Raw genomic sequence first — 26761 nt, 5'->3', positions numbered from 1 at the left:
GGAGGGAGCCCTCATCCCACAGCTCATGCGAGAGGTCAAACAGTTGCCCTCACGCTGAGAGCAGCTGTGTTGGGCCAGTGCAGGCTCCAACAAATCTCTGGAGGGCCAGAGGCTCATTGGAGACTGGGGGTTCCCTGAGGGCCACATTGAGAGGCCTCAAGGGCCACAAGTGGCCCCAGGGCTGGGGTTTGGGCACCCCTGGTTTAGAAGAAAATACCATTGTATGAAGAGTGTCTCATTCAGGGCCAGCTCAAGATTTCCTGGTGTCAGAAGCTGTGGTCCAAATGCTGCCCCTCCTTACCTCTCAATATGCCAGCTCTGCTCCCCTGAACTGGAAATGGAAGAGGGGGAGGAAGTGAAAGAGGAAGCATGAAGGAGAGGAGAGTGGGGAACTAGAATGTCAGAGGTCATCTCTAGCCCACCACTCTCATCTCCTCCCCACTGTCTCTTCCACTCTGTCCCTCCTTCCTTTTTCACTCCAGATAGTGGAAGCAAGAGCAGTGAGCAACCCCCAACAATTTGCTGGTAGAGATAGCCACCGCATTAATGGATAGGCTGGCCTCCTATCATCAGAAGTGAAAGATATACATGCTATCCCCATGGAAATCCATGGCTGTCTTAAGTACAGCAATCAGTCCTCGATAAGTTCTTGGAAATGGCAACATTAAGCAAAACAGCTTATAAAGAAACCAATTTTACCATAGGCTAATTGATATCTATAAACAAAAGTTGACATTCCTACAGTATATTTCTGGTCACAAAAAACATCACCCCCAACTTCTAAATAAATACCAAAAGCACTTCTAATATTAAACACTCAAGTCCACGTGAGCTTTCGGGGTTAGAAAAAACTCATATGGTCGTGGAGAGAATGTACAAACTCCACACAGATGCAGGAATCTATTCTCCCCCCCCCCCCCGTCAACAACTTTATAACAAAATGACCTTAAATGAAATGACTTTAAGTCAGGACTTGCTGTTATGTATATGAATGTTGTATACCCATTGCACAGGATGGTGTCTGTGGGCTTGGGTCAAAAAATAATGGTGTCGTCTTGAGAATTGTATTTTGATTCCCAAAATATAACAAGTTTCTGGACCTTATGACTACACAGGAAAACATGGTATCACTCTGCCCAGATGGAACCTTTTCAGGACTCGGAAATGGGCCTGAATAACTCAAAGCACAGTACATCAGGCTTTGTACTAAGTGGCTTCTATTTTTCTTGCTGTATATGGGCTCCTAAGTTCCTCAATTAAATTCATTGTGGTGTATTCCTTTTTCATCACTCCCCGGGGGCATAGCAAGCAGGGGGCGGGATTGGCCCCCCCAGTTCCACCCCAGAGCGTCATGTAAGGGTGGTTCCGAGGAGTACAGCCAAGATGGTGGCCTCTTTCTTCAAACTCTTATAGGTGGCAGGTGTGACTTTGCGAAGTTACTGCTGTCCCCCCATTCTTTCTCCTTTGTAGGCTCAAGCAAATTAAATAACTGGTCAAACAGATTCACATCTGCAATAAAGTCCCTTTCAATTGGAGGAGAAAAGGTTGTATTGGATCATAAGACTAAGAGGTGTGACTTAACCATCCAGTGAACTTCATAGTTGAGCAAGGACTTGAGCCCAGATTTCTCACATCCGGAGCCAACAATATACTTCATCTAAACTCTCTCTCTCTCTCTCTCTCTCTCTCTCTCTCTCTCTCTCTCTCTCTCTCTCTCTCTCTCTCTCATACACACACCCTGCCCTTATGCACCCTTGGGCATAGAGGCAATGCAAGGCATTTTGGTGCCTGAGGCAGAGAATCTAAATAGAACTAAATTAATTCAACTAAGTAATTGACAATATACTGCCCTTTAATGTACTCCCAAATCATCTTGTCTGATAGAAGAGTCAGAAATGTTTGAGGAAGATTAAGTTTATTGTCTTGAGCTTTGTCTTGAACATGCATGCCTCTCCCTTTCCTTCCCCCCCCCCGCCTTTCTCGGCAGGAAACAGAACTTTGGACTTGTTTCCATGCAGAAGCTTTACAACCTCAGCATTTCTCGCCTTACCTCACGCATACATCTCTGAGTGTCTTCCTCTGCTTTCCTTAGAGGAAGGAAGACAGCTGGACTGGGAGGAAGGGCTCCATTTTGCCCCCCCCCCCCAGGAATGGCTCCGAAGGGAGGGGCCGCTCGCCCACCTCCCTGCCAGGCTGAGTGCGACGCTCCCCCTCCAGCTACGCCACCACCACTGCCTGCTGGGACAATGGAGCACCAACCATATGAGCCACTACATTAATCTTCCCCTGCCCCAGCCACCCGAGTAAAGATGGCCAGTGAAGATGGTGTGCCCTAATCTTGCCAGAGAGATGGTTTTTTATTATAGGCACACTGGTTTTCACGCAATTATTTGGGCAGCCTTGCCATAAGTCCCGTTTCCGCCACTAGTCCATCCTTCGTATTTCCAAATCTTGAGAAATAGCTGGAGTGCAAATAGCTAAGGTAGCCCAGGAAGGAAGTGAAGTCGACACAGCAAACTTTTTTCACCTTCCCTCTTTTTCATGGCTTACGTGCTGGTGGAGAATTTCTGAGGCGAAAGGGTTGCTCACTTCTTGTTGTGGCTTTTGTGCATCTGCTGTCATTCACAGTTCAGTACCTTCCCCAGATGGGCAATATTTTCTTCCCAAAAGACAGTGAGTCCCCAGCTCATCCTAAACAGGGAGGGAAAATGTATTTTTTAGCATGTTCTCACAGAAATGCTTCTCACCAAGTGGTGATGACAGTGTGTTAAAACTGAATGGTGTGATTTCCCCCCCCCCCTCACGTTTCTGAATGAATCATGCTGCAATTTCAGCTAAAGAGATGCTTGTGTTCTTCCCGTCCTCCTCTACCGATGTGATGTATGAGTCAGACATTAATGTGAAAAGTTAGCATTATCACTATACATTTTTTTTCTTGGCCTAATCTAGTTTCTGACATTTTTTTTTTTTTGAGGTGAATTCATTTTTGTGGAGCAAGAACATTTTATTTATTAATTTTACATTTTTATCAGCTCTCAAAGGGCCCTCTAAACAGCTTGAAATTTATTTTAATTGTAAATTACATTAATTTAAGCACAACATCGAAACAATATAACAGCATAAAATCTGAATTAAAAGCTCCACATAGACACAGCAGAAACAAAACAGTTGTTGCTTGGCCAGCTTAGCTCAAAGGTCCTGTTCTTAATTTGACAAGGAGAAAGCTCCATTTATGTACCGCCTTTCTCATAGACTCAAGGCGGTTTACATAGGCAAACCATTTTTTTTTCAAATGGAGTTTTTACAAGTATTAGGGCACAATTGTAACCAAGTCTGTTCAATGGGACTTGCTCTCAGGAAAGTGTGGTTAGGATTGCAGCATTATTCTATGCGAGAACTCATAGAACCCTCCAGTGGCATCACTAGGGTTTTCATCATCCAGTGCAGGAGGCCAGCATGTCACCCCCATGATGGACCTCTTCCCATGCAGTGAGTGTGGCAATGACCCGGGTGGTGGGCATGGTGATGTACCGTAGTCCAACCCCGCTGGTGTTTTAGCTATACCTTTTGATAGAATACAGATATTTCAATGGTCTTTTCCACTGCATTCCTCTGTAAATTATGCATCAAATGATATGTAACATGATGGTTTTATTCCTACAAACCACAATTTTGGTCATTAGTAGTGTCACACACACACATACACACACACACACACCCACCCCGAGGGTCACCTTACTAACGCTTTATTGGTTCCATGCTGTGTCCTAATAACATCTCATTGGCTCTTCAAACACTCAGTCTCATTGATCCGTTTTGGATTAAGGAAATGTACTTTTTTGTTACATAAGACAGTCACATTTTTGTTTTTTTTGTTTTTTGACCATAACTTTTGACAGAATGGAGATATTTCACTCCAGTTTTTTTTTATTGCATTCTGCTGCAAATTACACATTGAATGACATATTACATGATGGTATTACTCCTACAAACTGCAGTTTTAGCAAATTTGGTCACCCCTTCCTGTGTGCATCACCCAGTGCAACCTGAAACCCCTGCAGCCCCCTTAGTGATGTCACTGGAACCCTCAGTTTATCCAAGTGTTTCTCCTTCATAGTGTAGTTGTCATTCTGGCTGCACAGCACTTGCACTGTTCAAGCTTCCACAGATAGTTGCAAATCTCTCCTCGGGCCTGGTTCTCATGATGTTATCTATTTCTTGCTAGCTGACTACTCCACACTCCTCCACGAAGATCTGTCAGTGGCTTCCTGTCGCCCATCCAAGGCAAGACCAGCTGATCCTGCTTAGCTTTTACAGGCAGGGTGGCTGCTCAGCCCCCAGACCACATTTCCTGTCCCTTAAGTCATGCTCTCTTAAGCCATGAAGGGCTTTAAATCGTTCCCAGAAACAAATTGGCAGCCAGCGCAGTCAAAAGAGCGGTGGCTATCTACACTGTGCAGGTGCTTATTGTAGAGTAACAGGTGAATGAACCATTGTCCTTTTTATACAATATTCCTGTGACACACAGCTGGTCAGATTGCCATCACGCTCATCGACATTGCCCATGCCATTATTTAAACTGACTTGTTTTATGGCACCAGGGGATGCAGCTGAGCACTGCTTACACAAATGTTTCTTTCCATAGTAACTATTGCACTTCAGAGAAGGAGAGAGAGGGTAGTGAGGAAGGGCAAGGGGGAAAGATCAAAATGCAGAGGCACAGTGAGAATGCTTAGGTTCTTTCAGAAGATTTTGTTTCACATTGCTTCCTAAACTTCAACACTTTTCCTGTTTTTACTTGGGCAAAAAAAAAAAAAAAAAGGGAGAGAGAATTCCTTATTAACAATTTCCTCCCCAGATAGGTTGTCCAGAGGGCAGAATTTTGAATGGTTCAGCTCTGCAAATATCTAAATCAAATCAATGCCTTAAACTTATGCCTTTTCAGGACAGAAAGGATCATGCAAAATTTTCCCTTGGCACATGAAGGATGAAAAGTGGGGAGGCAGAGCAAAAGATGTTGCAACTTTCCAGAGCTCATTCAGTTTTAATCAGCTGTAGTTCTTTTAATTTACTTTGCTGCTGCAAGGCCACCGCTGTCAGTATTTTTCGTATGCAGAATTATTTAAAATATTTGCAAGATCAGTAAAGGTACAATAGGATAGAAACTGGGTCTCTCTTTCACACTTTGGGCTACTTAAAGAATAAGAAAACTCTGAATGATATTTCCCTAATTTCTCATGGGATTTGAAGCAGCTCTTCATCCTGAATATTATTTTAAATACACTTTTTCCCCTCAGTTCCTTACTCCAAAATATCTACTTCCTTTCCTGCTTCATACTCACTATCTGTAAAACCACCATCCATCGTGTTAATAGTACTCAAAGTATATTAATTAGTTTCAAAACAAGAACAAAAGAGTTCCTAATGGTTTTGCTTAAGATGTAATTGCTGTCTCAGGAGAGTTCAGGATTCAACAGGCATAGCCCACTAAGTGCTGCAATACAACATCTGATCATTTGATAGGAGCTCTCACAGAGTATGAATATTGTTTACATGCAGTATATTGTTTACATGTGTTTTTTAATGCATGCAAAAAGCAAGCACAGTTGCAGGGGTGATGCTGATTTGGTGAAAGCCATAATGCTGAAATAATTCCGGCACATAAAAGAAGGCACGACTATATTTATACTGGACTTGAGAAGAAACAAGTATTACTATGAAGACTCTTGCATTTCGATAAGATTATTTTTTGTTTTTGATTTTGCAGATGTTGATCTTACAACTTTGAGGTTAAATTTCTGTAACATTTCTTATTTTAGGGGTGGAATGGTAAAAATATTTCTCTCCTGGGAACATGCGTGAAACTGTCAGGCTGAGATCAGAAAATGTGAGGAACAGTAGTTAATGTAAGCTATGACGTTCTCACAAACCAGCATCTATAACCACAGTCTGATGGTTTGTTTGAATTATTATTATTATTTATTATTATTAACAGTATTTATATACCGCTTTTCAACAAAAGTTAACAAAGCGGTTTACAGAGAAAAATCAAATAAGTAATGGCTCCCTATCCCAAAAGGGCTCACAATCTAAAAGATGCAAAACACCAGCAGACAGCCACTAGAAAAGACATTGCTGGGGTGAGGAAGGCCAGTTACTCTCCCCCTGCTAAAAAAAAAGAAGAGCACCCACTTGAAAAATTGCCTGTTACCCAATTAGCAAGGGTGAATGAATCACTGTTAATACTACCCACAATTCTCCAAATTCAAACAATACACAGAGTTGTTCAAAGTTGAAAGTGAAAACTTTCAATCTCCTTTGACATGCAAAGGGATGGGGATGAGTATGCAAGTTTACGTTCTCCAGTGTTTATTCAAGTAGCAGGTAGTGTACCCCTGGGCACTAAAACTCCTTGTATGTTGAGGAAGGCACTGCGAAGTGTAGGACAGTGATCCTTAATTTTCCTCTTACTTACTGTTGCAGTTACATCACATGTGAATGAATGTTGAAAAACATGTGCTGGAAAACTGGGAAAGTTGAAAAGCAGTAGGGATAAATCAGGACAAATGTTTCAGAATTACTTGTCCCATCTGTAGCTCTGAAATCCTAAGCCAAGGGATATTTTTTTTCAATATTAGAAAATGAACACTATGAGCGCTCCTGAGTATTGCATGATTGTAACAATCCATTCTGTCATCCCAGTTTATCCCAACAAAACAGTTCTCCTTGGTTTTGTCCAAAGAATGTGAAAGAAATCCTTAGCCGTCCTCTTGTATATCTGCTTTGTTTCTGGGTTGCCTTCAAAATCTTAATTGAAGGGTTCTTGGTGTCCTTTGAAAAATGTTGCCATGCAGCTAATAAAATGGGTGCCAACTATTTTTCCTTCTCCCCCATCTCAAAGAGTATATAGTTTCCTAATAAAGTTACAGTGCCATAAATCATTTCAAAGGTTAAATTGGTTTCCAGGGTTGAAAACTCTTTGGGTATGTCTAAACAAATGTTTCACCACATCCAGGGCCAAGTTACATAAATACCCATACTAATAATCCAACATATTCTAAACTAGGATGACTATTTCAGGAGACAGTTGTTAACAGAGGAGCGGCAGCGAATCCTTTCGAGGGGAAAAACCACTTGGTGGAGTATTTGGTGTTTATTTATTTATTTATTTATTTACAAATTTATACTCTGCTTTATCTCCCTGACAGGCATTCAAAGTGGCTTACAAGTATCATAAAAATATAAACATCAAAATCTCCTAAAAACAATAAAACCACCTTAAAAATATCCCATTAAAAGTCAAGGGGGGGAAAAACCCAAAAAGAAGCAACAATAAAAAATGCAGGCCCATAGAACTAATCAGCACGAAACCCCCAATATCCATTTTAAGCCATTTCTGCCCAATATGTTTATACGCAACAGGGTCCCAGTGCTAAAATCACTTAAATCATAATTTACCCCTGCTAATTGGGTAAGAGGCACTTTTTCAAGTGGGTGCTCCTTTTTTAGCAGGGGGAGAGTAACTGGCCTATCTCATCCCAGCACTGTCTGTTCTAGTGACTGTTTGCTGGTATTCATTTGCATTTTTTTTAGATTGTGAGCCCTTTTGGGACAGGGAGCCATTTAGTTTTTGATTTTTCTCTGTAAACTGCTTTGTGAACTTTTAGTTGAAAAGCGGTATATAAATACTGTTAATAATAATAATAATAATAATAATAATAATAATAATAATACACCTACGGGCCAGGCAAAAATGGGTTAAAAAGTCCTAGATTAGGTGGGCTAATCTAAAAAGAAATGTCTTTAGCTTAAGAAGCAACAAGCAGGGAAAGGGTTAAGCAGTTTGTCTCCCCAGTCCCAGCTTCTGCCTTCCTTTCCAAGTGAATTTTCCCATTTTAAAGGGGCTGCTGGTCTCCCACATTTGAACATTTGCATACAAGTGTAATTATGCCCTTAACACAGTGGTTCCATAACCAGTATCAGAGCTGGGAAATGAATGTGCGAAAATCTGACATTTCTGTATGTCTTCTGGCTGGGGAGGTCCGTAAATAGGTTTGCCAACTTGACCAAAATTTTATTAGTCGAAAGAAAATGTCATCCTCTTGGTCAGTTATGAATGGAAAAAAAGAACGTAAAGGTCAATACAAGTTGCGTGTTCCAGGTGTATGTTGTTATTTCCTTGATTTTTTTATTAAGATGGATTTTTGAAAATAGGGCTGACTCTACTAACTAGAAATCAATGAAATATTATGTATATGTATCCTTATGAGTGTTTGCTTTCTCTGTTGTTGCTTTTTTTTACAGGGCCCAGCCCGCATGGCTCCTGATCTTGCTTCCTCTCCTGGAGTAGGATATGTTCCCATAAGTCAGAAACCGGAAGCAGTGGTGCATGCTATGAAGGTAGGACGGGGGTGTATACTTGGGTGCACTCTACCATGTGACAAACCACAGACCTAAATGCAAGTTATGAAGTGGCAGAAGAGTGATAGTAACACTGGAAAGAGCCAGGGTTCCCAGGTGTGATTGACTTCCACATATCTGAACATATAAAAATGTGCAAGCACTATATATAGTAATCAAGTGAAGTTGAAAATTCACTCTGCATGACCTTAGATGCACTCTCTTGAACATACAGTGGCCTTCTACTGAGTCAGATCTGAGTCAGATCAGACCGAGGTCTCTCAGAGCCTTAAGCAAATGCAAAAAAAAACTTCTAGTCAGATTGGACAGGAAGTGGCTTCATTATCAATGCATTTCTACTGAAGCCAGTCTCAAGAGAATTAATTCACTTCAGTGTGAACTTGATAAAAAGAGTTCAAAAGAATTTCACCAGGCAAAACCTAAAGCAACTTTTTTTTTAAAAGTTTGGTGTGGTTCTTTTGAACTCTCTTTATGAAGTTCATATTAAAATGTATAAAGTTTCTTGAGAAAAACTGGTTTCAGCCAAAATGCATCCTGAATAATATTCTTCCTAATTCTGCCAGCTGCATTTTTCACCCCTATTTGTTTTGGCAGTATAGTAAGTTGAACTTCAATATCATTCCCAGATCCCCCTGCAGATACAGGATCTGCAGATACTGAGATCCATGGAAGGGCCCACAGAGGACTTCCAGTCACGTCCGTAGGTGTTCTGAGGTACAGGGAGGCTACACGCAGCTTCCCGGCACCTCAGAAGGCCTCTGAGAGGCACTTCCAGATTGCCAAGAAACCTTATCCAGAGATCTTCTGTGGGCCCTCCAGCCACAGGTTCAGAACCTGCAGTGGGTTAAATCCATGGATGAGGAGGAACCACTGTACAACTGTTATCTCTCCTATCTCAGCCTTTCCTAGCTCTACCTGGCAGATACTCTGTCCTTGAGTTGTGGCCCATCCCTTCACCTGAAGCATTTTCTATGGGAAACAAGGGCATTATCCCATATTGGTCAAGGATTCTTAATTAACACTGGTGTTCCCTGCAGCAATTGAAATGTCTTTGCTGTCCTAAGAAATTCTAGATAATCAAATGTATCTTTATTGTAGAGCAAAAATACTGCATTGCCATATATTGTAGTAGACAACTAAACAAGTCCACAAGGACAAAATACAATGCATCAGTATTGCACATAAAACTCATGTCCATAATATTCACCCCCTCACCAATTCATTTTCAGACAAGTAATTCTGGATAAGAGGAGAGACAAAAATCTCTTCCCTACCACCTTTATTGAGAAGGAAATAAAAATGATACTGAAACAAATCCTCCACATTGTCATCTCCATGTATACAGAGCCTAAATGTATCTCAACATATCTGTACCAGTCCTCTGGGGCCATCGTTTTCATTATCTGCAATCTCAGAGCTGTGAAAACCCTTCTTAATGCATCAGACCCGAGGGCACTGAGCTAATCTTCTAAGTTATGTTTGTGTGCATAGATATCCAGAAAGGGAGAAAGCTTACTCAGCTGCCAGATCAACTTGTATTTCTAAGCCCAGAATTCTGTTTTCAAGGGGAAGGCTGCTAACACTGCACCCCATCAAAATGCATGGATAGCTGCACCATAGAACATCTTCCTGTAAAAGGAATAGGAATTGGGAATAACAAAGCTATCATAGATGGGCATTTCTCTTCTAGGGTTGCCATACTCCTGGCCGTCCTCTTACACTTTTAACAGGATTTAGCAAACAAAGGGTTCTCCACCACTTTATTTATATGCCAGGAAAAGCTTTGTCTCCTCAAATGTCTTAATTTCTACATTAAGTCAGGCTGCTGTTAAAAACACAAGAGTAGAGCCAGAAAAAAGAAGACAATACTAGGGGAAGAATGTACAACCATGGTTGCCACCTTTATCTTTCTCAGCTATGAGATAGGCCGGATCCCAAAGGATCTCCTCTATGGAGAACTCGTGCAAGGAAAGCGCCCTACAGGTAGACCACAGCTGCGATACAAGGACATCTGCAAGAGGGATCTGAAGGCCTTAGGAGTGGACCTCAACAAGTGGGAAACCCTGGCCTCTGAGCGGCCCGCTTGGAGGCAGGCTGTGCAACATGGCCTTTCCCAGTTTTAAGAGACACTTTGCCAACAGTCTGAGGCTAAGAGGCAAAGAAGGAAGGCCCATAGCCAGGGAGACAGGCCAGGGACAGACTGCACTTGCTCCCAGTGTGGAAGGGATTGTCACTCCCGAATCAGCCTTTTCAGCCACACTAGACGCTGTTCCAGAACCACCTTTCAGAGCGCGATACCATAGTCTTTCGAGACTGAAGGTTGCCAACTATGAGATAGGCAGATGTTCAACTGGTATAGTTTGCACCATTAGTGCCTCTTGATGTGGTGAAACGACTGTAGTTTTCGTGTTAGAAACAGCATTCTCTTCCACACCCCACTCTGCTAAAACATATTGCTTGAATTGCACTTATGTTCTGCATGGGAGGGAGAGAGATTGATGAGGATAATGTGATTAGCTAATTTGCTGGAGAATTTTATGCTGCCATTAAGGAATGATGAAGAGTCTCAGCCTGGTTTAGAGGCAACCATTAATTAAGCCATTTCAACAACTTGTCTTGTGCAGTTTACCCTATAAGGGTAGCCAGTATTTGGCTCCCAGTGTGACATTTCTGGGGCTGTGCACTGGGATTTGATTGCTCTGGATGGGCAGTGAGTATTACAGACATATGAAGGCCAAAAGAGTTAGTTCCACAGCCTGAGCCCAGCTGGATCAATAATTAATTCTAGCCTTATCATCAGGGATCTAGTTTTATTTGTCAGCTTGTAAAGGTTTTTAAAAACAGAAGCAATGGACTGAGTTATTTAAACAATGCTATATGATCATGCAAACTTGCTGTTAGTTTGAAATGTGTTTGTTGAGTCAGTGGGTAATGCAGATTTCAAAGTAGGTTAAGGGCCCTAAGCAAATGACCTATTTTAAAACTGAGATGTTCAACACACGGCGGGAAGCAGATACTTCAGACCACTTTTGTGTCCTGTTTCTAATTGGTCAATCTGCAGCTCGGTGAAAAAAATGAAATGTAACCCTGTGAAGCTTCTGGTCCAAATTAGGCCTGTGTATGAATTCTCACAGATTAGTTTGTGTCTGCCTCAAAAGAATAAAAGTGCAGTACAGAATAAACCCATGTGTGGCATGAACAAAAAATCTTATACATTATAACTTTTGGGCCAAGGAGTTGTGCAGGATATGGAAAACTCACCTGCTTGCCACTGAACTTACTGCTTTCTGCCCCATGTAGCTTCTGAGCTTTTGGTCGTCATTGCCTCCACTCCCCTCCCGCCCATCCACCCTATTTTCAAGCTTATAGCCGTAGATTTAAGGGCTATATACTTCTTCAGAAATGAAATCTCAGATCTGATGGACATGTATTTTCTGATTCTGTGCAAGGTCACAGATGACCATGCATTATCAAATGCTGATGTTCATATTTGTCATAAAGAAAAATGGCATCTAGGCGCTTTCCCTGAGACTGCGCCCTTTCGTTTAGCAGAAAATAATCTTGCTGGCTTGGACCCAGTACAGCTCCCCCCCCCCATATCAGTGGATCCAGAATCCATAAAATCAGTTATCCATGGATGAGGGGCTCTCCACACCCATTACAGTATCTTTGTTTTTCTTGAAGCCTGGGTGTTTCTTGCTTAACAAAAGAACATTCTAGTTTAACTGAAGAACGTGACATGCGGGCACCCAGCCTGCACACTAAGCAGTGGTTTCCAGACTTTTTAGCACCAGGACCCACTTTTTAAAACAACACTATCAGAACCCACCTAGGCTTATGAGACTTTAAAAAAGATCTAGAAAGAAGTACTGTCTTTATTTATTTATAAATAATATTTTTATTTATGTATTTGCAAAAAAAACCTTGATCCATTTCTTGTAATTAGACACATAATGAACTTTAATGAATACAATTTGATCACAACCCACTAGTGGGTCCCGACTCACAGTTTGGGAACCACTATGGTAGAGGGAGACTAACCGAACGTTAACAAGAAGCAGGAACTGTCCTGCTTCTTGTTAAGGTTTGGTTAGTCTCCTCCCTCCCTACAGAGTGTAGTTCTTCCGTTAAGCAAGAATGTTCCTTTGTTAAGCAAGAAACACCATGCTTCAAGCACTACTAAAGGAAAAAGAAGTAATGGGTGCAGGGGCTACTATTTAAATAGGGTTCCCCTTTAACAGCAGTTTCTGTATCTGAATGCAACCCCTGCGGATGTGGAAGGGGAGATGTCTGTACATCTAGTTTAGCATTTGGTTTCTAATTAACAGTTGCTAATCAGATGTCAAGGGGAGTGGACCAACAGAGGTCTCATTGGATGCATGTTGTGTTAGGAGCACTACAACTTTATGGCTACTTTCAGGATCTAAAGAAGATGTGCCTGGCACTTGTATGTATGTGCAGTGTTGAAAGTAGATGACAGTGTTGTTAATAATGCTAGCTTCTAGTTTCAACGCTCAGCTTGTGTTAATGAAATGTTTACTTGGAACGCCATAATCTTTTAGCGGTACATTGTACCTTTCCATTCTTGCTCACCTTTTCCCTCTTTGTGTGTATGTGTTGAGATTTTGCTCTCTTTGCCCACTCAGTGTGCTGGACAGGCCTTAGTGATATCACTCACTGTGTGACATCATTTTATAATTTCATGTCCATTGTGTTTGTCTGTAGGTCCTTGAAGTCCATGAGAATTTGGACAGGCAAATACAAGAAAACTATGAAGAAGACCTGAGTGAAAAGGAGAAAGCAATTGTTCGTGAAATGTGCAATGTAATGGTCCCATTTTCACAGTCTTTCACATGGTTCACTTTCCAAGTGTGGCATTAATGCTGTCCAATATCTTGTAGGGTCTGGTCTGTACATGTGTGAGCTTATTTGCTTGTTCTTTTGCCACCTGCCAAGAAATTGGTTCACTGCAGCTAAATTGCTGTCGGTAGTTCAAAGCAGCCATGTTACCATCAAGTAGAAATAACTATTGGATCTCTCGTTACATACATAGATATTGCATTGATATACACAGAATGCTTGTCCATTGGAAACTTTAGAGACTTTAGAGCTGTATATGCCTCTTCACACCCTCTTCATTTTCTGCACTAATACTGGCACTAATAATATTGCATAGAATTATTGTGTTGGAGGGGAACTACAAGATCATCAAATCCAACCCCCTGCAAATGACAGCTGTCTACAACTACAACATTCCCACTAGTCAGCTATCCAGCCTCTGCTTAAAGACCCTAAACAATGGAAAATCTACCACCTTCCAAGACACAGCAGAACCATTATTGTTGTCAGGAAGTTCTTCCTAATGCTTAATCAAAAACGTCCTTGAATTTTAAACTCATTTTCCTTAGTCCTGCCCTCCATAGTAATTGAGAACAAATTTGCTTTGTCTTGCATGTTTAAATCCTATATAGAGGGATGGTTCAGATACCACTACCCTATGCACTTAGGTGGTAGCAGGACAACACACCTGAGGTCTGAATCAGCACTGTGTTATAAATGTTTAACTGTCCCCAGAGACTCCTGACATTTTTCTTTTGGTGAGTCCCTGTTAGAAATCCTTACCCAACAGAACTACAGTTCTCAGAATTTCCTGGCAAGAGGGAATTATTGTAAAACCATAAAAACATACAAAAAGCCATGCTGGATCACACCAAATAATCCAGCATCCTGTTTCCCCACAGTGGCCAACCAGATTTCTTGTGGGGAAGCCCACAAGCAGGGCTCCAGGGCAATAGCCTACTTCCATTGTTGCTCTCTAGTGACTGATTTTCAGTGGCAAAATTTCACAGAGCCATCATGACTAAGAGCCATTAGTAGATCTGTCATCTGTCAATGTATCAAATTGATACATTGCCCTTTTTAAATTAAGGAATCTAAGGGCCCAGTTTTATCCAACTTTCCAGCACTGATGCAGCTGTGACAATGGGGCATATGCTGATCCTATGGTGGGGGAGCAGTCGTGGAGACCTCATCAAGGTAAAACAATGTTTGTACCCATACTTTGCGGCTGACGTGCAGCTGCATCGCTGCTGGAAAGTTGGATAGGATTGGGGCCTAAGAGCCCAATCCTATGCATTAGAGTCAATGGGGCTTACTCTCAGGAAGGTGTGGATAGGATTGGGCTGTAAGTCTGTGATGGAGAATCTGCTTAAGTATAATGAGGTATCTGCCTTAAATTCCACCTCCTGGAAAGGAAATTGCTAAAACTAGGATTTAGCCCTTCTTAGTGGCTTGCAAAACCTCTGCCCCTACTTTGTTTCTTTGCCATTATCCCCCTACCTCTCCCTCCATGCCTGCTTACCAGCCATCACTTTGTGTTTCCCCTTAGACCAGGAGTCTCCAAACCTTTTGGCCAGAGGGCCGCATCAAATATTTGGCACAGTGTTGAGGGCCAGAAAAAAAAAAATTCAAATATAAAATTTAAATAATTTAGAGATGGAACTTAGATGAGTGAATAATTGAATGAATGGGCTCATTCATTCAACCTCTCTGGCCCTCAGAATGCCCTTCAGACACAACCGAAGCGCAGTTCCGATCATGTTTGGTCGAGTGGGCCAGTGGCTTTCAGGGGACAAGAGGTTGGCCACGGGCAGGACAGAGGCTGGCCAACGGGTCACATCTGGCCCCCAGGCAGGGGTTTGGAAACCCCTGCCTTAGATCACTGGCTGGCTTCCTTCAGGGTGAAAGGAAGCTCTATTTGTAAAACCTACTAGAAAGAAAGAAAAGGAGACACAGAACAGCAGCTCTAGATTTCTGTCTCTTGGACCATCTAGCTAGAGAAAGGAGTGCATGTGAGGAGCCAGGATTTGTCCCCTTTTCAGTTCAGTGGAGGGAACAAATTCTGTTATGAAAAGAAATGCGCACATGGATTGACTCCCTTCAACCAAAAATAAATTGGTGGGTAAAACTTCCTGCCTGCATCAGAGTTTTCCTGCCAGAATAAACTGGAGCAAGCAGGCTTTATGCTTATTAAATCCAGAGAGATCCTTGGTGCTCCAGAGCCTTGAAATTCAAGAATACTATAGGAGTCTGTTTTTTAGAAAGTCAGAAACCTGATGGGCAAAGTTGCAGGCCGCTCCTCTTTATCCATGATTACTTGGAAGTCTGACCATGTTCAATGGGGCTTCCCCTTGGATAAATGTGCATAGAACTGCAGTTATTCAGCCCAATCTTATGCATGCTTATTTGGAAGTAAGTACCCCAATGTCCAATCTACATGTCTAAGTTTAGATGAAATTTAGCAGTAGCCCTGCAGTTTTCTGGTTTGTGCCCAGAAAACTGCAATACTTATATTTAAGTATTGTGGTCATGTTCCCATGAAAGATGGTCCTTATAATGGTCTTCAGAGAATTCCTGTAGCATAATCACATGACATCTTGGTTGGTCATAAAAACACTTATGCCCCAATCCAAACAGCCCATGCGATGCAGCTTCTCCAGCAGAGGGCATGTTGCATCCTATGGTGGGGGGGGTACCACACAACCTGGGAAAGGTCGGCCACTGTGGAGTCTCCTCAGACCTACACCAGCTATTAAGCTGTCATAAATCCGAGGAGCTTCAGGGGATGTGTTGGACTAGCAGTATGCAACTGCTGATGAGATCAACCTCGCCTTGCCCACCCTGATCCTCCCCTGAAACGCTCATGAACCACTCCTGCCACCACCTTTCCTTTCCTGCTCCAGTGTGGCCTGGGTGTGCTGCTGGCATGGATGTGGGGCTTCCAAATGTTTGCAGCGGCAATCCCACAGCACATGGCATCAGTGCGCCCTTTGCATTGACCCCAGTTCAGGACTTACAGCTATGGATAGTGAGGTCCACCCCCGTAAGCCCCAGATTGGATTGGGCTGCCCATAATACAAAGTCCTGTGGCAGTTACTCAAGTATAAAAGCATGTGGTTGATGGAAACAAACCACTAATCCTGGTCACATGTGAACGCTGTGGGTTTGCGGGATGCCACATGGCATCTAGCCAGAAACGAAAGCTCAGCTTGCAAAGCAGCCTATTTCTTCAAGCACACTCTCTGTTGAGTGGGGAAGGTATCATGTTTTTCTTCTCACAAAGAATGAAAAATGTTTTAAAGGCATGAACTTGAAAACCACTGTGAAATGCTTCCCCTTCAACCTAGGTGGTTTTCATAAGCCTGCGGTATGTCTTTGTGTCACAAGTGCTATATTTAATCCCCTTCAGGATGAAAGGCATCACAGAATGCTCTCAGCTGTGCAACAGGGACATCTTGCTCTCTTTTGAAATGGGTAGCTCTCAGGTGGAATGCAAAGACCACATCTCAAGTGCCCCCTTTTGCCCAGCTGCGTTAAAATTTAAAAAGCTGTTTGCGCAACCTGGAAGGAGCTGAGATTTTTTCCAGAAGACTTTTTCAGGAGTTCTGCTGACACACTTATCTTTGAAACAGACCCATGGAACAGACCATTCCACAGCTGGTGCACACACCTGGCATGGCAGAGCAGGTTCCTGGAGCCCAAGGATGTTTGTTTATTACTTACTTGTTTAAGGCTGCAATCCTAACTATACTTTCCTGAGAATAAGCCCCATTAAACAAAATAGGACTTCCTTCTGAGTAGACCTGGTTGGGATTGTGCCCTAAAAGATTTATAACCCACCTTTCCTGTGCCAGAGTAAGTGCTCAGGGTGGCTTACAATTCAAGAACTAAAAATATACAATATATAGAATAATAAGGGCAACAACAAATTGGAGGGGGGCAACGATTTGTAATCAAGGCACTGCTATAGAGACACAGATAATGACACATCACCCAAATGCAAGATAGGACAAAAAGGTTTTGAGCCCTTGCCAAAAGGGTATGAGGGAGGAGGTTGTTCTTAGGTTCCCCAGTAGGGAATTCCATAGAGAATTCCCTACAAAGAAGGATCGTTCCCATGCCACCTTCTAACTTGATAAGGCAGTGGTTCTCACATATTTAGCACTGCGACCCACTTCTTAGAATGCGAATTTGTCAGGACCCACCGGAAGTGATGTCATGACCAGAAGTGACATGATCAAGCAGGAAAATTTTTAACAATCCTAGGCTGCAATCCTACTCACACTGTTGTTAAAAGAATATACCTAGTAGCTTGTTAAAAGTACAGGTCTGTAACGTTTCTCCAAATGCATCCACATACCATGATAGCATCAAGTCTTAATATCTTAAAAATAAAATATTGAAATGAATGGGGACCCACCTGAAATTGGCTAACGACCGACTTAGTGGGTCCCAACCCACAGTTTGAGAAACACTGTGATAAGGGATCACCCTGGCCTGGCACCGTCCCTAAACAACTTTCCTAGTTCCCAGTACTTGGGAGACTAGCTACGAGAGAGAAAGGAAGTCCTTTAGAAAGCTACCTTGTACTGAGTCCAACTACTTAGTCCAACTAAGTCCAACCAGCCCAGTATTTTATATTCTTTACTGGCAGTGGCTCTCCAGGATCTCAGGCAGAGGTCCTTTTCCGCACATCCTACCTGAGATCATTTAACTGGCATTGCCCCGGACCTTTTTTATGCTCTTCTGTATGCAAAGTATTTGCAGCAAATGAGCCTATAGTCTTATGTCTCTTGCCTGGAGGTGGCAACTGCCATCTTCTGGCCCACAAAATCTGAACATAGAAAGCTGCCTTCTCCAAAATCAGACCACGTCCATCTTCATCAGTATCTCTGGCAAAGATTGAACTTGGGACCTTCTGCATGCAAAACATGTGCTCCATGACTGAGCAACAGTATCTATACCCCATGCAGAGGCAGCCCTAGACCTTGCTTCTGTCCTATATCTGTCCTTGTGGTTTTAAATACTCTCTGTGCCCTCGAGTTGTTTGTCCCTCTGGACTTTCCTTTCAGTTTCTTTTTTACAGTCCTCCTCACTTTGGAGATGCCTCTCCCCTTTGACGTCAAATATATCTGTATTGGACTTCCCTGGAAACTTTCCAATGTGTATGTGTTGAATTGGGTAGTGCAAGGGTCACAATTCCCTATCGGTTCCTACAAAATTTACACCTTACACCAAGCCCTGGGCTCGTCGGATTGCCTTCCCTCTGATTGGCTTCAAGACCAACTGTTCTAGAGCACGGGCATTTTGCGCAGCCTTTATCATGGCCTGAACACAAATTCATCCATTCCTGCATTTCCTCTGTACTATTTCCTCTTTGACACACATAGCAACATCTCCACCAAGAGACTCCTCTCTGTCCTTTCTATAGAGTTTGTATCCTGGACTAACCATATCCTGTTGGTTCCTTCCATTCCACCAGGTTTCCATTATGTCTATTATATCTATGTTCTGCTTTTGTAACCAAGTATTCCAGCTTCCCCATCTTGGCTTGGAGGTTTCTGGCATTTGTATTTACGTTGTGTCCTCTTCCAAAGGTTGTTGGTGTGTCCCTTTTCTCTATGACCTTTTGCTCTTTTTGACCAGCATCCGTGTCCTACTGTTTTCCCATTACCAAACTGTACCTTTTCTCTTTCTGAGTGATCTAGAACATTTACAGCCTTGTCCTATAGCAGGGGAGCCCAAACCTTGGCCCAGGGGCCACTTGCAGCCCTTGTAGACTCCCAATCCGGCCTGCGGGGGGCTCCCAGTATCAAATAAGACTTTGGCTCTCCGGAGACTTGCTGGAGCCTGTGCTGGCCCGACACAACTGCTCTCAGCATGAGGATAGCTGTTTGACCTCTTGCATGAGCTGTGGGACGAGGGCTCCCTCCACTGCTTGCTGTGTCACATCTGTGATGCAGCAGTGGCAGCAAAGGAAAGGCTGGCCTTGCTTTGTGCAAGGCCTTTTATAGCCCTTGTGCTATTGCAAGACCTTCTTTCATTTGTATAAGCTCCATGTCTAATATATTCATTTATGTAAATGTATTCAAATTTAAAATGTAAATTAATTCTTTTTTTCCCCAGCCCCCAAAACATCATCAGAGAGATGATGTGGCCCTCCTGCCAAAAAGTTTGGACACCCCTGTCCTATAGGGTTGTTTTGACTTCAACCAAATGCTGCCCAGTTCCCATTGCCTTTCCCCCAGGGATTGGTTTAACAGCTGCTTTAAGCACCAGCAGTCTGATTCCATTTTGGTTCAAGTGAAGTTATGTCCCTTTTGGGGTTCAGCTTGCTCCAAAACATTCTGTAGTGCCCCACAAATTCCAACCCAGACTCTTGCAGGCCTGCCAGCAGATGAACGAGCATTGAACCCGACTTCTGAGCCCAATTTACTGGTTTGATACCATTACCTAAGGCATGTCTGCAGTTCTAATTTCAGCAGACCTTAATAAGATCAGTGTTTTAAATCCGTAGATGAAGTTATCTTGGGCCTTGGGTGCCACCTAGTGCAAGAAAGAGGAATTTAAATTCAACTGCTTTGGGCTTTCCTAGAAACAGTATGTGAAAAGTGCTTGCAGGACTGATTCCACCTTACCTTTCTCTTTTGGTCTTAGGTTGTCTGGCGAAAACTAGGTGACGCAGCAAGCACCAAACCATCTATCAGGCAACATCTTTCAGGAAACCAGTTCAAGGCTCCTTTGTAAGAACCTTATGCTGCAGTACTGGAAGTGAAAAGGACAAGAAAAACAGAGACTTCTCTACTTCTACCTGCCTGGGTTTATTTTATTATTAATTTTTTTCCCCCTGTAATTGTTTATAGTGTAAATAAGGCAGCTGAAGGCCTAGCCTGTAGGCTGTGCTGATCCAGAACAATGTTAAATGAGTTAATAACTACCCGCTAATGGCCAATTTGTGTCATTTGTATTGTAGTGAAAAAACCTGCTTTGTTGAATGGTCATATGTAGAAATACTAGAACCCAAGTGAATCTCAAGGAGGAGGAGGAGGAAGGAACAAAGAACCCTGACCTGTGGAGCTGCTTTTTTCACTCTGGCCACTTAATGCAATTGCAGTCTTCGGCCCCACAGCTCTAACAAAACAACGTACTACCTAAACATATTGATTTTAGTGCTGTTTCTCTACTGAGCTGCTAAAAATCCTCAAATTATTTGGCTGGTTGTAAAAGTACATCCTGCAGACCAAAGCTAAGCCTGTGTGGTTTGTGACCCACCAAGCCGAGAGCCACCCTCCAGCCTTGTTTTTTGGCCTGCCAAGGGGCTCAGTAAACCTTCTGATTTGCTTCCTTCCTGAAGCTGCAGAAACAGGGAGGCCACAACCTGCAGTAAAGACTAGTGGGCTGCCCTTTGGCTCGGTGGGTCACAGGTTACGCAGATCTGGTTGATGCCTGTGAATTTGAGGTATAAGTGGCTGTATATTGTGGCGAGCTGCTTGTGTGAAGAACGCCACATGCATGATCAGACTGTTTTCATGCTGCCATTTCCAGGTGTGTGCAACTGCGGGAAGTGTAGACGTACACAACTTCCACATGTGATGGATGGTGGACTATGGTGAATAGGGGCAAAGGAGGATTTGTCCTTTGTGTCCAGCCTTTGTGTAGAAGACAGTATTTCTGCAGTGGCAGCTTTTCTGATGCCTTCCATGACAAGCCGCCCATGCCTGCATTCCCTCTTCTATACCACTTTTAAAGGTCCAGGCCTTTGTATTTCCCTCCACTGTAAATACAGGAGTGTACTTGCTTGTTTTCTCCTTTATTCAGAGGTTAGCTTCATGTTAGAAAAATACTGTGTGTGAAGTGGCACCTCCCTGATATTACCTTTATAATATTAAAAAAAAACCATCCTTTCAGTCTTTTATATTTCAGCCATGACATGACTTTTAAAGAGCCTGCTTTTTAATATTCTCATTGAAATCATGCTCAAAATGAGTTCATTGAAAGTGTGAGCAGAGAATCAGCATTTCAAGCTGCACAATGAAAAGGCCGTCTGCATAAACGCTGCTGCCATTCAACCACTTGACCAAACCAAGTGTTTCTCCTGTGAATTGCTGTACTGTATATACTACGAATGGGCTCATCTTTTGTTACCGTGTTAGTATGAGACAGCTTTTTCTGTAACCTGCCTCGCTCGAAAAAGACTTTGATCCACTTTTCCAGTCTCCTGTCATCACTGGGTATTTGTAAGATTTCCTTAAACTTGTCTAGAGAGAGAGACACACACACAGAACTGGCCGTCAGATCCCACTTGTGGAGAATTTGTTTTACATGGGGACCCTATAAACTTAATGCTTCCTTTTCCAGAAATTTTCATTAGTTGATGAAACTTATTGGAAGGTGTCACAACTTCAGCTGCTGTTGCCTGCTCTTTGTAGAACTTTGACCAGGGCTGCTTCTAGGTGATGCAATTACTTGGATGTTTCTACTGGACACCCTTGTTTTGATGTTTGTTCATATTAAGTACCTACACGTAGCTCTTCACCCAATAGATAACTAGAGAAGTCCAATCAAAAGCTCTTCAACAGAAGCCTCAAGTGATCCTCCTTGGTAAAGGTCACCCTTCATTTACCTTTCCTTCTTAATGTGATTCTGCCTGACATTTCAGGTTTAACTCCTGTTCAAATATGAAGCCCTTTTTGATGTTATTATTACTGAAATTCAATTGGGTGTGATTCCTCTGGCATGTTCCAACTAGATGTTTATAGACATGTCTTCCTTGCATGTTTTATGCTGATCATTGCAGCAGCCACCAGTAAAGAGACAGCAAACAAGACTACTATGTAAAATGTGGACGAACCTGAAATCTCTTCTGCCCCAGTATCAGCCTCTGTCTTGCAAATAAAGCAACAGATACAAGATTCTCAGCCCTTAATGTATTAGAGAGTGATGGGCATGCATAAATGTCCTTTTTAGTTGTCCTACATTAGGGGACTCGTCAATACCCACTGTGACCTAGTTTGAGACTTTATCTTTAAACCTAATCTTGTAACACAGCCTATGCTGTGGTTCACTTGGATTGGAGAGAGATATTAGTAAAAGAAACACTGCTTCTTGTGGTGTATGCACTCTCCCTTTTTAAACATTTTCTAAACAATAATGCTATTTTAATTCCAAAACTGAGAAAATACAAAATAAAAAATTACATTGCATTCATATACAAATGCAATACAAAACCATTGCTGAAAGAAGCAATGCAGACGCATTGGGCTGACTCTTGAATTGTGTTACTAATTCACATTATTGACAGAATTTCTGAGTTTACATATTCATTGTGTTATCCATTGAGATGTCTAATATCTAACACCTTTTCCATTGTCCCACTTTCAGTGCTGGTCAAATAAGGATGTGGATTTTCTGAAGCACTAAAAAAAGTGAAAGGCCCATTTGATAGAGGAGATGGTGATTAAGGGGTGATGGACAATGATCTAGTCACTTTCTACTCTGAAACTGCTCATCTCCAATCTCGGTTACTTTTCATACTATTCTAGTTTACATCTTCATACAGTACTGGGTTCTCAGATTGCCCTGTCTTTATTCAGTGTGCATTCTTTCCCACCAGTTTGTCTCTCTTCTTCAGCCCCTTTCACTCTTCTGTTTTCTAAGCAAGAGATAAAGGTTGTTATGTGCTCTGCAAGGCAGAAGGAAAGCTCAACTTTCCTTCTGATTTTTAAGGTTCACACACCCCTGTTTTGATCCACCTATTTGTCATGAAGGCTATAAGCAGCCTCTGGCAAGAGATGAAGCATTTCTAAGAAACATTTATAGACTGTAATATTTATTCTACTACAGTACCATTTTGTACTGCGGAACCAAAATGGGACAGTATCTGTATTCAGAAGTGTGTGGTACTAACCAGCAAACGTTTAATGATCACTCACAGTAGAGGGATTAAGTCATCACTTCAAGCAGGCTTAAAAGAGATAAAGTGGGAATGGGGATGATGTGGGGCCCAAAAAGCCTAGGTAACAAGATGCAATAATAGTAGCAGACTTGCTAATGCTAATCAGGTCTGGGTCTGGTCAGTGCCTGGATGGGAGACCACCTGGGAACCTCATGCTTGGTGCCTTGAGCTCCATGGAGAAAAAGGCAGGCAATAAATAAGCTACAGTAGAATTTCCTCCCTTGAAAGCTACCCTGGTCATCAGAATCTCCAGTGCAACACAGGACTAGTAACAGCTGATCTGGAGAGCATTGAAGCATGTTTAGAAGTGCTTGAACATGTGCATAGGTCTCTTTGGATTTCACCCCAGATATTTTAGCGCACTAGATTTTTTTGTCTTAGTCTGTTGTTCAGTTGGGGAACCAATAGCTCAAAGGAAAATATTCATCTGCATGTTGATTTTGTGTAGAGCAGTGATGCTTTAAACACAAGGGGAACCAAACACTATACACAAAACCAATTTGTGGAATGGAAATGTGTTGAGAGGAGACAGAGAGCGTGAACTACGTAAAAAAATAAAAAACCTGAGAGATTGAAGACAGGCGGGCAGAGGTTTAGTGAAACCCACTAAAGTAGAAATGCATAGACTATGTTCATGGAAGTAGCCCTATCCAAATATATGGCAAAAGACTCCTAAACAAATGGTTTGATGTGACGTCATGGTCACCACTGGAATTAAGAATTAGTTTGTGTTTTCATATATGAAAACATAAGGTACACCCAAATACAAGACACACACTGCAGAGTTTACAAGTGCAGTGGTATCTATAAGGGTTTTTGTTTGTTTTTAAATGCTACTGTATATTAAGCTCAATCGGGGCTGAAACCAGTATCTTCCTTGGAAAAATGATGACACTCAATGACTTTACAGTATGACTTGGGTGCTAAAGTTTCAGTTGTCTCAAAAATATTTAGGGTAGCCTCCAGGGTAATGATTCCATGAAAGAAAGCACACTCTTTGAACACAAACTCCTCTACAAATGGACCATTCCAAGTGTGTGCTACTTCTCAGAGGGAGCTTGTGTTTACGAGGCACCTTTCCATTCATGAAAACATGACTCTGGGTTCCACCCTAAATGTTTTATGTACATTGAAAGCCACGCTTAACCGTGCTCTAAAGTGGGGGGGGGGCACATCTGAAAGCCTGCATGTTAGTCTGGAGGAAACCCCCTTCCTAAACATTGGTCATTAAAAAAAAACCCAATCTGCTTCTAATATTAAGACTAAATTTTTACATCTCTAAAATACACAGACATTCCATCTGAACTGAACTCATTCTAAAATTTCAAAATGAGATTCTTGGTATTTTTATTTTTCATTTGTAATACTTTCCCCCTTTATTTTTCACACATTGGATATTTCCATTTTTTTTTTCCTTTCTTCCAAAACCAAACTGTGGTGTAAGAAACCTCAGGTGGGTTCCTGGCATATTTGTAAGAAAGAGCACAAGCCTGTTTTAGAGTGGCACATTTTTAGCCAAATGATAGCTATAAGAATCAGTATTTTAAAGTGACCTTTTATCTTTATAGAAATGGGGGAAAGTACTACTGATCTTTTTCAAACAAAGTGCATGACTGTAAAGTGATAAAATTGTATATTTTTCATACCGTGGGGGGAAGAGTCTATTTGTGCTGCTTTCGGAAATCAGTATGAAATTATGATTTCTGTTGAACCTGTGATCTTACAACCCCGCTATATTTTCTGTATATGACTGATGACTAGAACTGGAATAAATTAGCACCTGTGCTGATGTATATAAGCAATGTCTTTAGATCTTACCACACATTTATACCTTTTATTGAATCACTTTGCTGGGGGGGGGGGGTTGTTGGAAAAAAATGTCAGCAGATTTTTGATAAGTGTGTAAACCTTCATTTGAAATATTTTAGTAAAGATTCAGTAAGAGATTGTGATAGTGTATACATTCGGTTGAAGAAAATAAACTACATTCTTTGTAAGTGAGCTGTGACATTTCTGAATTTTTGATAACCGAAGAATATTCAAATGCTTGAAATTACAAAAACATCTGAGGAAGAAAGATGACCACCACCTTAAGTTTACCTGTCACTCTCTTGCAGAGAATCTTTCATCTGAATGTCTCTTCCAGTCCAATATTATACTTACCAGTCTTTGCCGGCTCCTCCTTTGCAATGGCGCTGACTGCCATAAAGCAAAACGCATTCTGACAGCACACGACTGCACTGCTGGGAATACCATTGGGAAGGCCTGCATCATCATTTCACCTGCCAATCGCTGATGGTGGCAAGTCAGCAGGAGATGCCAGGGTGGTGGGAGGATGGAAAAGGGTGGGGAGACAGTGAAATAGGACTGGGAAGGTGGGGGTGCCAGGGGATGGGCGAGGCAGGATCTGTGGTGCCAGTGCAGCTGATATCCTAATCTTCCCAGGTCTGATCCTGCAGCACAAGTCAACATGGACTTGAGACAGCAAAATAGCTGTCACAGGTCTGAGTAGACCCATCCATTCTGTGGAGTCTGATCTCTAAACAGGGGAGCACTTGGTACCTAGAGGTGATCTCTGCTACTGCTTCCTCCCCCAATTTTGGAGCTGCTGTATCAACAGTGGGTGGAACACATAAGATTGAGCTTTTTGTTTGTCAAATCACTATACCCACAGTTAGTTATTCCTACCAGCTCTTCGCTCTGTCTTATTAAACAGTTTTAAACTATATGAGAACTTGTCTCCTCTCATTGCTACATTTCCCAGGTGTCTTTTGTGGCAGTATGGCAATGGTTTTATGAAAACCCAAGTATAAAATATTGTATGCTAAAGTTTTATTCCTCCAGAGAAAGAAAATCTTATGATATAATACACAGATTCTATTAGATTATTGCTCTCTACCTGCTTTTTCACCTCTTCATAGAACTCAGGCAGCCCAATTGTATGCTCCAGTGTAACTGTGAGGGTACAGCAGTGCCAAAATGGCCACTACTGTGTTCTTCAGGGCTGGGGCAGCTGCTGGAATATCCTCAGGGCAAGGGAACAAATGCTGAGCCCTGGCAGCCCCAATGGGTCTCCCACCAAGTTGGTATTTCCTTATAGAGATTCATACAGCCATGATTTTTAAAACACCTTAATGGAAATATATACACATTTGCTCCCCACCTATTATGTGTGGAGTTAAAACATGGCACACACATCTATAATGTACTATAGCCAACAAGTGGGCAGGAATGTATTTTTCCTTCTAGAATGGCAGTTGCCAAACTCAACCGCTCTACATGGAAAAAGCTATCTGTTTTGACCAGAGCTTACTGTTCTTGGAACAACACAAAAAGCTCACACGATTGCAAAACAAGGTCTAGGCAGCCATGTCTGTAGCCCACTTTGCACCCACACTTCTGGACAGACACGACTGCCTAGAGTATTGCACTGTAGCAATAAGGTGGGCTTCTTGTGACTGTTTTGCTGGAATGGTAAGTGCTGCTCAGAGTGGGTGTGCTTCAGCATTACCCTGGATGTGACCCATGGGCCATAGCTTGAATGCT

At 42.2% G+C, this 26761-nt stretch overlaps 1 protein-coding gene across 3 annotated transcripts in view; it reads left to right on the top strand.

Moving 5' to 3' along the window:
* CCDC85C (coiled-coil domain containing 85C) overlaps positions 1-25216 on the top strand; it is a 225176-nt gene extending 199960 nt beyond the window's left edge. For all 3 annotated transcript variants that reach the window (XM_066628917.1, XM_066628925.1, XM_066628908.1), the window contains 3 exons: positions 8305-8400; positions 13147-13245; positions 19918-25216. In XM_066628917.1, coding sequence (XP_066485014.1) covers positions 8305-8400; positions 13147-13245; positions 19918-20007 — 285 coding nt within the window. In that variant the 3' untranslated portion in view covers positions 20008-25216. The remainder of the gene's footprint in view (positions 1-8304; positions 8401-13146; positions 13246-19917) is intronic.
* The last annotated feature ends 1545 nt before the right edge of the window (positions 25217-26761 follow it).

This window comes from Tiliqua scincoides, chromosome 1, assembly GCF_035046505.1.
Source record: "Tiliqua scincoides isolate rTilSci1 chromosome 1, rTilSci1.hap2, whole genome shotgun sequence".
Lineage (NCBI taxonomy): Eukaryota > Metazoa > Chordata > Lepidosauria > Squamata > Scincidae > Tiliqua > Tiliqua scincoides.
The sequence above is the reverse complement of the archived record's forward strand: the minus strand, read 5'-3'. Positions and strand labels throughout refer to the sequence as shown.